The sequence below is a fragment of the Pyrus communis genome, chromosome 2 (genome assembly GCF_041283825.1).
Source record: "Pyrus communis isolate YQ-2024b chromosome 2, ASM4128382v1, whole genome shotgun sequence".
NCBI lineage: Eukaryota > Viridiplantae > Streptophyta > Magnoliopsida > Rosales > Rosaceae > Pyrus > Pyrus communis.
In genome coordinates this window covers 7,428,023-7,442,117 of record NC_142566.1, presented here as the reverse complement: position 1 = coordinate 7,442,117, position 14,095 = coordinate 7,428,023, and the positions used below count along the sequence as shown (strand labels likewise).

Genomic DNA, 14,095 nt, shown 5'->3' with positions numbered 1-14,095 from the left:
CTTTTCTTTTTCTTTTTTTAATTTTTTAATTTATTTAAGGGAGAGAATTCTACCGTAGATACAAATTGATAACCCAAAAATAAAATGGAAAAGCCAGGCACCCGCATATCTGATCGAATGGCAAGATAGGGAGAGAGGAATAGTTGAACATGGTATCAGTCATGTGAACGGAATGAAGGTCGAGAAGCGAAGATGGTACGTACCTCACATGTCAGTATTGACCCCGATGCATGACATGAACATATATCGAGATAGACTTTGAACGATTTTGTATGTGATTCATCTCATGAGCGAGTCATTCAGTATGATATCCTCGTCAATTTTTTATTATGGGACACTGCAACTTGCTCATAAGACAAAAAAGTTTCCCCCACACGCAATATCTGGTCAAGCTTGATACACTGCAGCTTGCTCGAGCCCATACGTTTAAATGTGGATGGGTAGGTGACGATCAGTTTGCATGTGAACATGCATGGCTGTACAGCATTGAATGAATTATTTAACTGAGTTGCCGATGCTTAAGGGAGAGAATTCTACCGTAGATACAAATTGATTACCCAAAAATAAAATGGAAAAGCCAGGCACCCGCATATCTGATCGAATGGCAAGATAGGGAGAGAGGAATAGTTGAACATGGTACCAGTCATGTGAACGGAATGAAGGTCGAGAAGCGAAGATGGTACGTACCTCACATGTCAGTATTGACCCCGATGCAAACATGAGCATATATCGAGATAGACTTTGAACGATTTTGTATGTGATTCATCTCATGAGCGAGTCATTCAATATGATATCCTCGTCAATTTTTTATTATGGGACACTGCAACTTGCTACACTGCAACTTGCTCATAAGACAAAAAAGTTTCCCCCACACGCAATATCTGGTCAAGCTTGATACACTGCTCGAGCCCATATGTTTAAATGCGGACGGGTAGGCGACGATCAGTTTGCATGTGAACATGCATAGCTGTACAGCATTGAATGAATTATTTAACTGAGTTGCCGATGCTTATAAACTACATAAATTCTTCTCAATCTGCCACCTAGACAAAGGCAAACAACACTGCTTAGCCAAAATTTCGTTGATGGGGATCGACAAGTTCTTCCCATCACTGTCGGTACTTGCGTTTTTCTCATTGTTGTGCATGCATGGTTTTGTTCTTAACTCATGTCTTGGTTTTTCCTTTGATGCCGAAAACAATGAGACGGATAGTCTGGCCTTGCTTGAAATCAAGGCTAGGATAACCAAGGACCCTTTTGGAGTCATGAGTTCATGGAATGAAACCATCCACTTTTGCCAATGGCGTGGAATCACATGTGGTAATCGTCACCAGAGGGCCACCGGATTGAACCTTGAGTCCTTGAAACTTGCAGGATCCATACCACCACATGTTGGGAATTTGAGTTTTCTGAGAGTCATTAATCTCCAAAACAATAGCTTTGGCCAAGAAATCCCAACAGAGATTGGCCGTCTCCGCAGATTGCAAGAGTTACGATTGAACAATAATTCACTTGGGGGGATATTCCCTCCAACTTATCAGCTTGCTCGCGACTACTCGAAATCGATCTTGGCAACAATTTGCTGGTAGGAGGAATTCCAGAAGAGCTGGGCACTCTGTCAAAACTACGAGTACTTGTACTTCGCCACAACAAGCTTAGAGGAAGCGTCCCTTACTCTTTCAGCAACTTATCATCTCTCGAAGTGCTTTCTGCATCTTCTAATACTTTGAGTGGGAGTATTCCGGATATTTTTGGCCAACTGACAAAGTTAACCGAAATTCGGTTGGAAGACAATTCACTTTCTGGCATGATCCCACCCTCCATCTTCAATCTATCTTCTCTCATAAGGTTTTCAATACAACTGAATGAAATCGAAGGTACTTTTCCCTCCAACTTAGGTATTTTTACTCCACCTCTCCAACATTTTGATATTTCTTTGAACCAATTTAGTGGATCAATCCCTGTTTCACTGTCCAATGCCTCAAATCTAGGTCATCTGTCAATGCTAGGAAACAACCTACACGGAAATGTACCTTCTTTGGAAAGTTTACACAGGCTTGAGAGATTTGTCCAGTAGTTTACAACTACTGGAAATTGATAAAAACAATTTTGGGGGTGTTCTGCCTCATTGCATGGCTAACTTATTGTTGGAATTCAAAGGAGTTTGCTAACTCAATACCAAAATATGTGGGTGATAAGTTTATAAACTCTATCACACCTCTCACTTTGCACTCTCAATAAAATTGGACAAGGAAAGAAATAGAGAAAGGAGGGAAGCAACAAGCTTTGGCAAAACACTTGGACTTTGATATATAAAAAAAGGTTTAGAAACTGATGGAATAAGAAAGCTTACAAGCTTCTTCACAATTGGAAGTGGGATTCGGATGGGATAATTCTAAAGCCTAGCAAGGAGGCTTATTTATACAAGCAGAAAATGAATAAACAATAAGACAACACATGCAAACAGATCATGTGAACTTTGGACAGCTTGCACACAGCAGCTCACATCTCTGCTGTCTTTCAACACACTTTCAGCTAGCACATGGAGGAAACTTTAGTCTTTGTAGTTGCAGCATGTGTGGATACAACCTGTAAAGAAACTAGCAGCAACCTTTTACAGCCTGTTTTTATTTGAATTTCCAACACGCCCCCTCAAATCAAAACGCCTTCATGCCTAGCATTTCACGTAATAACTGGAATGATTCAACTGGTAGTGGCTTAGTGAAGATGTCAGCCACTTGTTCCTTTGTGTGACAATAGACAAGCTCAATTGTCTTTTGCTTCACATGGTCCCTTAGAAAATGGAACCTGGTATCAATGTGCTTGCTCCTTCCATGTTGAACAGGATTCTTTGCAAGTTTGATTGCAGACACGTTATCCACATGAATCACAGTCGATTCCACTTGTGGATGACACACTGACTTCAACAGATTTCTTAACCAAATTGCCTCACACACGGTTGAGGCTACAACAACGTACTCGGCTTCACACGATGACAAAGCAACAATTGATTGCTTCTTTGAAGTCCATGAGAAAGCTGTTGATCCTAGAAAAAACACATAGCCAGTTGTGCTTTTCCTTTCATCTTGGTCACTTCCCCAATCACTATCTGAATAACCAAATAATTTTGCATCTTCACCAAAATTATAAAATAGACCATAGTTTAGAGTACCTCTTATGTACCTCAAAATTCTCTTGGCGGCCAGCCAATGAGACTCCCTTGGTGTTTCCATGTATCGACTCACGAGTCCAACACCATAAACTATATCAGGTCTTGTGATTGTAAGGTACCTTAGGCTTCCAACCAAGCTTTTGTACACGGTTGAGTTTACAAACTCACCTTCTCCTTCCTTAGACAGCTTCAATCCAGTTGCAACTGGAGTGTTGACAATATTGCACTTGTCCATATTGAATTTCTCCAATATATCTCTCATGTACTTTTGTTGAGAAATGTAGATACCATCACTTCCTTGCTTCACTTCTATGCCAAGAAAGTATGACATTAATCCATTGTCAGTCATCTCGAATTCACTGAACATGGATTGCTTGAACTCACAGAACATTGCTTCGTTGTTTCCTGTAAACAACAAGTCATCTACATAAAGACAAATAATTAAGAACTCCCCTTTTGCACCATTCTTCATGTAAACTGAATGCTCGTATGGACATTTCTGAAATCCATTTTGGTGAAGGTAGTTGTCAATCTTTGAGTTCCAAGCTCGTGGTGCTTTCTTGAGGCCATACAAAGCCTTCTTCAAACGATACACCTTATCTTCTTTTCCCTGTACTTGGAAGCCTTCTGGTTGTTCCACGTACACTTCTTCCTCAAGAACTCCATTAAGGAAGGCTGACTTGACATCTAGTTGATAAATTTTCCATTTATGATGAGTGGCAAGAGAGATTAGTAATCTTACCGTGTCAAGTCTTGCAACTGGAGCATAGACTTAATCATAGTCCACTCCATACTTCTGTTTGTAGCCCTTTGCTACAAGCCTTGATTTGTATCGATCCACACTCCCATCTGCAGTGCGTTTGATCTTGTAAACCCACTTGACACCAATAGCCTTCTGATTTGGTGGGAGCTTTGTTAACTCCCAAGTGTCATTCTTCTCGATGGCATGGATCTCTTCTTCCATGGCTTTTTTCCAACGATCTTTTTCCACAGCTTCATTGAATGAGAGAGGCTCGTGGTCTGCATACAAGCAGAAAAAGTTGGTTTCTTCTTCTTCTTCTTGTCCATATATCTCGGTGAGACTTCTTAGCCTTACTGGAGTTGAGGAGCTGTTTTCTTCACTAGATGTCGGACCACTCCTTGCAGTTCTGTGCAATGGAGTTGTTATGGTTGTTTGAGCAAGTTGTTGCTCAACAGGTGGTACAACTTCTGGTTCTTCAAAATCAGTGGAAACGATCTTCTCTTTACTGACTTCTTTGTTGTTCCACTTCCATGCCTCTTCCTCACTGAAGATGACATCTCTACTAACCACTAATTTGCCAGTTAGTGGGTTGTAGAGCTTGTATGCCTTAGACTCTTCACTATAGCCCACAAACACACACTTCTCACCTCTATCATCAAGTTTCCTCCTCTTGGCTTCTGGAACTTGAGCATATACAACACACCCAAAAATTCTTAGGTGTGTAACATTCGGCTTGTATCCACTCCAAGCCTCTTGTGGTGTCATCCTCTTGACACTCTTTGTTGGACATCAATTCAACAAATAAATCGAACAAGCCACAGCTTCTGCCCATAACTCTTTTGGCAAATTCTTCTCCTTAAGCATGGACCTTGTCATGTCAAGGATGGTTCGATTCTTTCTTTCGGCTATCCCATTTTGCTGTGGGGTATAGGCAGCAGTAAGTTGATGCCTAATTCCTTGCTCCTTGCAGTATGCTTGGAAAGCATTGGAGGTGTACTCTCCACCTCTATCTGATCTCACAGCCACAAGCTTGTGGTTACTTTCAGCCTCTGTGAGTGCCTTGAACTCCTTGAAAATTTTTAGGGCAGCTGACTTCTCCTTGAGAAAATAGACCCAAGTCTTTCTACTGAAATCATCAATGAAGGTAATAAAATACCTATTACCTCCATAAGACATGGGATCCAATGGACCACATATATCTGTGTGCACCAACTGCAGTGGTGCTTTTGCTCTCCATGTATCACCAACAGGGAACGATAGTCGTGCTTGCTTGCCAAGCACACAACCTTCACATACTTGGTGTGTGGCTTCAATTTGGGGTAGACCACGAACCATTCCTCCACTTGACAACAACTTTAGGCCATTGAAAATGAAGATGGCCAAATCGAAGATGCCACTTCCATGACTCATCTTCCATTACACCGATGTTGCAGCTTCCAATCTTTGTGTTCAAATTCAACGGAAACATCCGGTTCTTTGACATTCGAACACGTGCAATAAGCTTTCTCCTTGCATTCCTGAGAGTGAGAAACATGTTCTCCATATGTATAATGTACCCTTTCTGGAGCAGTTGACCAATGCTTAGAATGTTGCTCTTCATACCTGGTATGTAGTAGGTATCGGAGATGTATTCTTCTTTACCATCCTTCTGGATGATCTTGATCTTCCCTTTGCCTTCAACTGGCAACTTTGAGGAGTCACCAAGACTTATAGATCCATAGGCCCCATCTTTGAGTTTGGCAAAAAACTCCTTCTTTCCACACATGTGATTGCTTGCACCAGAGTCCAAATACCAAACATCTTGTTGGCTACTGGAATCATGGTGTGCTAGCAAGACTGTAAGTTCTTCATCAGTATTTCCACTTGATTCTGCCATGTTGACATGCTCACCATTTTTATGTGAACATTCATTGGCATAATGTCCATATTGCTTACAGTTGTGACACTGGATATGCGCATTTCCTCGAGTAGATCTCCACTCTTGAGACTGACCTCGATTTTGTGCATAGCCTCGACCTCTTCCTCGAGCTCGTCCTCGGCTACGGTTAGATGAACTCCCACGACGTGAGTTCCACTGCCCACGACCTCCATTTGGTTTGTCAATATTCAACTTTGACTCCAAAGCTTGCTCTAGCGTTGTGGGGTTTGCATTCTTCTTAATGCGTTGCTCGTGAACTAGGAGGGATCCTAGTAGCTCATCTGCGCTCATCACCTCCAAATCCTTGGATTCCTCAATGGCAATCACCACATGCTCAAACTTAGATGTGAGTGACCGGAGTATCTTCTCCACAACTCGTACTTCATCGAGTCTCTCGCCATTTCTCCTCATCTGATTTACTATCACAATGAGCCTTGAGTGATAGTCGGAGATGCACTCCCCTTCATTCATATGAGCAGTTTCAAAATCTGCTCGAAGTGACTGTAACCTCACTTTCTTGACTCGATCTACTCCTTTGTAGATTGTACTGAGTGTATCCCATACTTGCTTGCTCGTTGTTGCTTCTGCAACCTTCTCGAACGTTGAATCTTCCAAACCCTGGTATAGAAGATACAACGCCTTTTGGTCCTTCTTTCGTAAGTCCTTGAGAGTGTTCCTTTGATCCGCAGTATATACGGCTTCTTGCTCGGCAGTGGGTACAACATACCCACTACTGACAACTTCCCATAGCTCCTGTGATCCAAACAATGCTTTGAATTGGATGCACCATCTTTCATAATTTTCTTTCTTCAATGTGGGAACTTGGAGTTGCACTAAGTTGGACGCCATAACTGCTGCACCTGCCAGAATGGTATTCTGGCTCTGATACCAATTGTTGGAATTCAAAGGAGTTTGCTAACTCAATACCAAAATATGTGGGTGATAAGTTTACAAATTCTATCACACCTCTCACTTTGCACTCTCAATAAAATTGGACAAGGAAAGAAATAGAGAAAGGAGGGAAGCAACAAGCTTTGGCAAAACACTTGGACTTTGATATATAAAAAAAGGTTTAGAAACTGATGGAATAAGAAAACTTACAAGCTTCTTCACAATTGGAAGTGGGATTCGGATGGGATAATTCTAAAGCCTAGCAAGGAGGCTTATTTATACAAGCAGAAAATGAATAAACAATAAGACAACACATGCAAACATATCATGTGAACTTTGGACAGCTTGCACACAGCAGCTCATATCTCTGCTGTCTTTCAACACACTTTCAGCTAGCACATGGAGGAAACTTTAGTCTTTGTAGTTGCAGCATATGTGGATACAACCTGTAAAGAAACTAGCAGCAACCTTTTACAGCCTGTTTTTATTTGAATTTCCAACACTTATCTTCTTCCCTTGTAAGGTTCTATGCATCTGTGAATAAAATATCAGGAAGTACCCCAAATGGGATCGGAAATCTTCAGAACCTGCAGAGTCTATGGCTGTCTACAAACCAACTTTCGGGTCACATCCCCAGCGATGTAGGAAAGCTTCAAAAGTTGTATACCTTAGATTTGGGTAACAACTCTCTCTCCGGGAACGTTCCATCGTCTTTCCGAAATTTTAGTCGATTGGAGAATTTATATCTACAAGAAAACAAGCTTCAAGGCAATATCCCTTCAAGTTTAGCTCAGTGTCAAAATCTGAAGATCTTGTCTCTTGGTATCAACAATTTCAGTGGTACCATTCCCCCAGAAGTGTTTGGTCTCTCGTCTTCATATGTTGTTTTGGATTTGTCAGGAAATCTTCTGACTGGTTCCATTCCAAAGGAAATCAGAAGTTTAATAAATATGGAGCACCTTGATGTTTCTGAAAACAAGGTATCTGGGGGAATTCCGGCAAGTCTCAGTAGTTGTATAAAAATAGAATTCTTAAACATGCAAAGGAATCTCCTCCAAGGTACCATTCCATTGTCTCTGGCCTCACTAAGAGGTATTCGAGAATTATATCTCGACCACAACAACTTATCAGGTACGATTCCAAAATTCTTGGAGACTTTTGAGTTTGTGCAATCTTTGAATCTTTCTTACAATAATTTCGAGGGCGAGGTACCAATGGAAGGAGTTTTCAAGAATGCAACTGCGACATTGGTTGAAGGAAATAGTAAGCTTTGTGGGGGCATACCTGAGTTTCAACTGCCAGAATGCAAACTTCAACATCAAGCAAAGGGAGGATTGAGCCGAACCTCCAAGTTGATAATCTCTAACCTCCAAGTTGATAATCTCTCTAGTCAGCGGGCTACTTGGAATAAGTTTTGCACTATTGCTTTTGTACCTATGCTGCTTACGGGCCAAGGGAACTAAGAAGCAAACTTCAAGTACTGCTGAATGTGAGGCTTTGAGAAATATTAGACACCTTAATCTTTTAAAGGTTCTATCGGCATGTTCAAGTGTTGATTACCGTGGCTTTGATTTCAAGGCCATAATCTACAAATTTATGGTTAATGGGAGCTTAGAGGAATGGTTGCACCCAGCTCAGTTAATTGGTGAGACAAATGAGAGATCCAAGAGCTTAACCTTTTCGCAGAGGTTGAACATTGCTATTGATGTTGCTATGGCTTTGGATTATCTTCATAACCATTGTGAATCACCAATAGTTCACTGTGACCTAAAACCGAGCAATGTTCTTCTCAATGATGACATGATTGGAAATGTAGGTGACTTTGGTTTGGTAAGATTCCTTCCTGGAACTTCAGAAAATGGTTCTGGTAAACAATCTATTTCCACCGGTCTTAAGGGAACTATTGGCTATACTCCTCCAGGTGAACTCTTTATTTGGTGATTCATTAAATTTCTCATTATCTTGTCTTTAAATAGCTTCTGGCATATAAATTTTGCTCTATACACCATATCTTTGGTTCATTTAATCATGGACGGAGGGAGGTAAGGCCCAGTGGGGGCACATGCCCCCTCTCATCCCTCTTTTTGTTTTTTTTTTCATTACGAATTATTCAATTAATCATTCCCATTTTTTTGCCTTGCAGATTATTCAATTAATCATATTAAAAGAGTAAAAATCCTCTTTTAGTTTTTAAATGCCCCTCCATCTTGTATATTTTTCTCACGCACTAATGTCTAAACCTTGTTGAGTTGCATGCATTTGGTTAATTAGTACAAATGAGCATTAGATTGTCAACAATTAAAGTCAAAATTAGACAATAGAGTAATAAAATTAGGTATTTTGTAATTAATTTTTTTTCAGCATTTGTAAAAGAACTAGCTGTATTTGTCCAAAAAAGGAGCTCAAATTTTTTAAGGTGCCCCCCTCTTAGTTAAATTTCTGGTTTCGTCCTTGCATTTAATTTACTTAGAACATGGTGTTTTAAACTGTACAAATGCAGAGTATGGTACGGGACATGAAGTGTGGACACAATGAGACGTGTACAGTTTCGGCATCCTACTGTTAGAAATATTTACGGGAAAAAGACCAACCGATAACATGTTTCAAGGAGCTTCAAACCTTCATAACTTTGTGAAGGCAGCTCTGCCTGATCAGGTGGTAGAGATTGTGGATCTTGTTCTAGTGGATGAAATTATTGATGGGGACAAGAGCGTAAGAAATAGCGGCAATGAGGATAACAAGTTTAAAGAAAGCTTGATTTCAATCTTGGAAGTTGGTGTCGCTTGCTCTGCGGAACTGCCTAGGGAGCGAAAGAACATTAGTCATGCTGTGGCTGAAATGTGTCTGATTAGAAACAAACTTCGAGCAAGTTGAGATAATACGAGTAGAAGTACACTGTTGATATGCTACATATAGCATGTAATATTATTTCTTTATATCCAGAATTTACAGGTCTGTTGAAGTTAAATTAGTATTGTATAGTTATATTTGGAATAAATTCGGGGTCGACTTACAATTAGGGAGATATTCCTTGTGCCTTTTTTTCGAAAGAAAAGTTTTGTTCTTTGGAAGATCTATCTTGTGTCTGGTACTGCATGGTTCCATTTTGCAAGGACTCTGAATCATTCTTTTGAAGCCCATCCTCTTCATCATAAAAAATCCACTTGCCCAGAAACAACCTGACCCAATAGGGAAATCCCAATAAGTCTCTCAATTATTGGGCTAAACTTTGAATAAATGTTAAAACTGTTGAAAAGTCTGGTGGGTAATGAATGCCCACAGTATATTTTGTGATAGAAGCCATTTCTTTTCTTGTAGGTGTTTTTATTTTGTTATTAAGGTTCTAATAGGCGTTATGTGTTGGTCAGACACTCATTAAAACCATTTTGTTATCTTTTCTTTTTCTTTTTTTAATTTTTTTATTTATTTAAGGGAGAGAATTCTACCGTAGATACAAATTGACAACCCAAAAATAAAATGGAAAAGCCAGGCACCCGCCTATCTGATCGAATGGCAAGATAGGGAGAGAGGAATAGTTGAACATGGTATCAGTTATGTGAACGGAATGAAGGTCGAGAAGCGAAGATGGTACGTACCTCACATGTCAGTATTGACCCCGATGCATGACATGAGCATATATCGAGATAGACTGTGAACGATTTTGTATGTGATTCATCTCATGAGTCATGACTCATGAGCGAGTCATTCAATATGATATCCTCGTCAATTTTTGATTATGGGACACTGCAACTTGCTCATACGACAAAAAAGTTTCCCCCACACGCAATATCTGGTCAAGCTTGATACACTGCAGCTTGCTCGAGCCCATATGTTTAAATGCTGTGGGTAGGCGACGATCAGTTTGCATGTGAACATGGATGGCTGTACAGCATTGAATGAATTATTTAACTGACTTGCCGATGCTTATAAACTACATAAATTCTTCTCAATCTGCTACCTAGACAAAGGTAAACAACACTGCTTAGCCAAAATTTCGTTGATGGGGATCGACAAGTTCTTCCCATCACTGTCCGTACTTGCGTTTTTCTCATTGTTGTGCATGCATGGTTTTGTTCTTAACTCATGTCTTGGTTTTTCCTTTGATGCCGAAAACAATGAGATGGATAGTCTGGCCTTGCTTGAAATCAAGGCTAGGATAACCAAGGACCCTTTTGGAGTCATGAGTTCATGGAATGAAACCATCCACTTTTGCCAATGGCGTGGAATCACATGTGGTAATCGTCACCAGAGGGCCACCGGATTGAACCTTGAGTCCTTGAAACTTGCAGGATCCATACCACCACATGTTGGGAATTTGAGTTTTCTGAGAGTCATTAATCTCCAAAACAATAGCTTTGGCCAAGAAATCCCAACAGAGATTGGCCGTCTCCGCAGATTGCAAGAGTTACGATTGAACAATAATTCACTTGGGGGGGATATTCCCTCCAACTTATCAGCTTGCTCGCGATTACTCGAAATCGATCTTGGCAACAATTTGCTGGTAGGAGGAATTCCAGAAGAGCTGGGCACTCTGTCAAAACTACGAGTACTTGTACTTCGCCACAACAAGCTTAGAGGAAGCGTCCCTTACTCTTTCAGCAACTTATCATCTCTCGAAGTGCTTTCTGCATCTTCTAATACTTTGAGTGGGAGTATTCCGGATATTTTTGGCCAACTGACAAAGTTAACCGAAATTCGGTTGGCAGACAATTCACTTTCTGGCATGATCCCACCCTCCATCTTCAATCTATCTTCTCTCATAAGGTTTTCAATACAACTGAATGAAATCGAAGGTACTTTTCCCTCCAACTTAGGTATTTTTACTCCACGTCTCCAATATTTTGATATTTCTTTGAACCAATTTAGTGGATCAATCCCTGTTTCACTGTCCAATGCCTCAAATCTAGGTCATCTGTCAATGCTAGGAAACAACCTACACGGAAATGTACCTTCTTTGGAAAGTTTACACAGGCTTGAGAGATTTGTTCTAACTTCGAACGATCTTGGAAGTGGCGGAACTAATGACTTGAGCTTTATCTTTGATTTGTCTAACGCCACGAAACTAAAAAGATTGAACCTAAATATGAACAATTTTGGGGGTATATTACCCCAATGCATAGCCAACTTGTCTGCTTCTCTTCTAGTTTTCTATGCAAGTGACAATAAATTAGTAGGAAGCATCCCAAATGGAATTGGAAATCTTGTTAACTTGGAGAGCTTGTATCTGTCTATGAACCAATTTTCGGGTGAAATCCCTTCTGATCTAGGAAAGCTTCAAAATTTATATTTATTAGATTTTGCTATAAATTCTCTGTCAGGGGAAATTCCTTCCTCTTTCGGAAATTTAAGTCGGTTAACTAAATTATATTTTGACCAAAATAAGCTTCAAGGAAATTTACCTTTAAGTTTAGCAGAGTGTCACAATTTGCAAGTCTTGTCCGTTACAAACAACAATCTCAGTGGTAACATTTCACCGAGAGTCATTGGTATGTCGTCATCATATATTTCATTAGATTTATCTCAAAATCGTTTCACCGGTCCATTTCCACAAGAAGTAGGAAAACTAATAAATCTGGAGTACTTAGATGTTTCTGAAAATATGTTTTCTGGTCAGATACCATCAGGTCTTGGTAGCAGTATAAAATTAGAATATATATACCTGCAAGGAAATCTTTTTCAAGAAACAATTCCATTGTCTTTGGCTTCTCTGAGGGGGGTTCGAGAATTAAATCTTTCTCACAACAACTTGTCTGGCAAGATTCCGGAATTCCTAGAGAGTTTTGTACTTCTGCAATCTTTGAATCTATCTTATAATATGTTGGAGGGGATGGTGCCAATCGAAGGAGTTTTTAAGAATGCAACAGCAACATCTGTTAAAGGCAATAGAGAACTTTGCGGGGGCATACTTGAATTTCAATTGCCAAAATGCAAGCGTGAAAAACTCAAAAAGGTAGGATTGAGCCTGACCTTGAAACTGATAATCTCCATCGTTTCTGCCCTTTTTGGAGTCACAGTTGCATCTGCTTTTATGTACCATTGTTGCGTGCATAGGGAAAGAAAGGATCGTACTTCCAGTGATAAAGAAAACTTTCTTAGGGTGTCTTACCAAAGTCTTCTAAAAGCTACTAATGGATTCTCCTCTTCCAATTTGATTGGTGCGGGAAGTTTTGGTTCTGTGTACAAAGGTGTACTTGACGAAGGCGAAACAACAGTTGCTGTCAAGGTACTGAACCTTGTTAATCCTGGAGCTTCCAAAAGCTTCATTGCTGAGTGTGAGGCCTTGAGAAACATCAGACACCGTAATCTTGTGAAGGTACTGTCCGCATGTTCTGGTGTTGATTATCATGGTAATGATTTCAAGGCCCTAGTTTATGAGTTCATGGTGAATGGGACCTTAGATGACTGGTTGCATCTGGCTCCCACAGTTGGTGAGACAAATGAGAGACCAAGGACTCTAAATTTTTCACAAAGGTTGAACATTTCGATTGATATTGCTATGGCATTGGATTATCTCCATCATCAATGTGAAACGCCAATAGTTCACTGCGATCTCAAGCCAAGCAATGTTCTTCTGAATGATGATATGATTGGACATGTAGGCGACTTTGGGTTGGTAAGATTCCTTCTCAAACCCCAAGATAGTTGTTCTACAAATCAATCGAGCACCCGTGGAGTAAAAGGAACAATCGGTTATACTCCTCCAGGTGAATACTCTTTAATACAAGATGTCCTAAATCTCTAAGTCGTTAATTAATTTAATAGTTTAAAGCATGAGAATTTCGCTTTGAGAGAACTTACTGAGAAATACAATAATCTGTTGTTTTGAATTGTGCAAATGCAGAGTATGGCATGGGAAATGAAGTCTGGACACAAGGCGATGTGTATAGTTACGGCATTCTGCTACTGGAATTGTTCACGGGGAAAAGACCGACAGATGAGATGTTTCAGGGAAGTGTAAACCTTCATAAGTTTGTCAAGGCTGCTCTGCCTAATAAGATGGAACATGTTGCAGATCCTGTTATCGTTCAAGAAAAAGGGGAAGGGGACATGTGCAATGATGATAGTCTTAATGAGGATACAAGGGCTTGCATAAATATTCGGGATAGCTTGATTTCAGCTTTAGAAGTTGGTGTTGCTTGTTCTGCAGAGTTGCCGAGAGAAAGGTTGAACATTAGTGATGCTTTGTCGAAGATGTGTCGGATAAGAAACAAACTTCAAGCTAGTAAGTAGAATATGTGAATAAAATCCTACTGTTTTGTGCTTTGGTCTCCATAGCATGTAATGCAAATTGTTTCGTTGTATCAATAACGAAAGAGGTTTTCATATTTGTTTGATCAATAAAAAGCTGCAAATGTTTCCGTAACCACTGAAA

General features: G+C 40.1%; 1 protein-coding gene and 1 pseudogene across 2 annotated transcripts; both read left to right on the top strand.

Moving 5' to 3' along the window:
• The first annotated feature begins 1,019 nt into the window (after positions 1–1,019).
• On the top strand, positions 1,020–9,748 carry LOC148698449 (uncharacterized; annotated as a pseudogene). Its single transcript, XR_015955403.1, has 3 exons — positions 1,020–2,139; positions 7,225–8,644; positions 9,224–9,748. The product of XR_015955403.1 is annotated as an uncharacterized LOC148698449 (transcript).
• Positions 9,749–10,671: 923 nt separating this feature from the next.
• On the top strand, positions 10,672–14,095 carry LOC148698448 (uncharacterized). Its single transcript, XM_088683613.1, has 2 exons — positions 10,672–13,427; positions 13,565–14,095. The coding sequence occupies exons 1-2, from the start codon at positions 10,724–10,726 to the stop codon at positions 13,951–13,953; spliced, it is 3,093 nt and encodes a 1,030-aa protein (XP_088539739.1). The 5' UTR covers positions 10,672–10,723; the 3' UTR covers positions 13,954–14,095.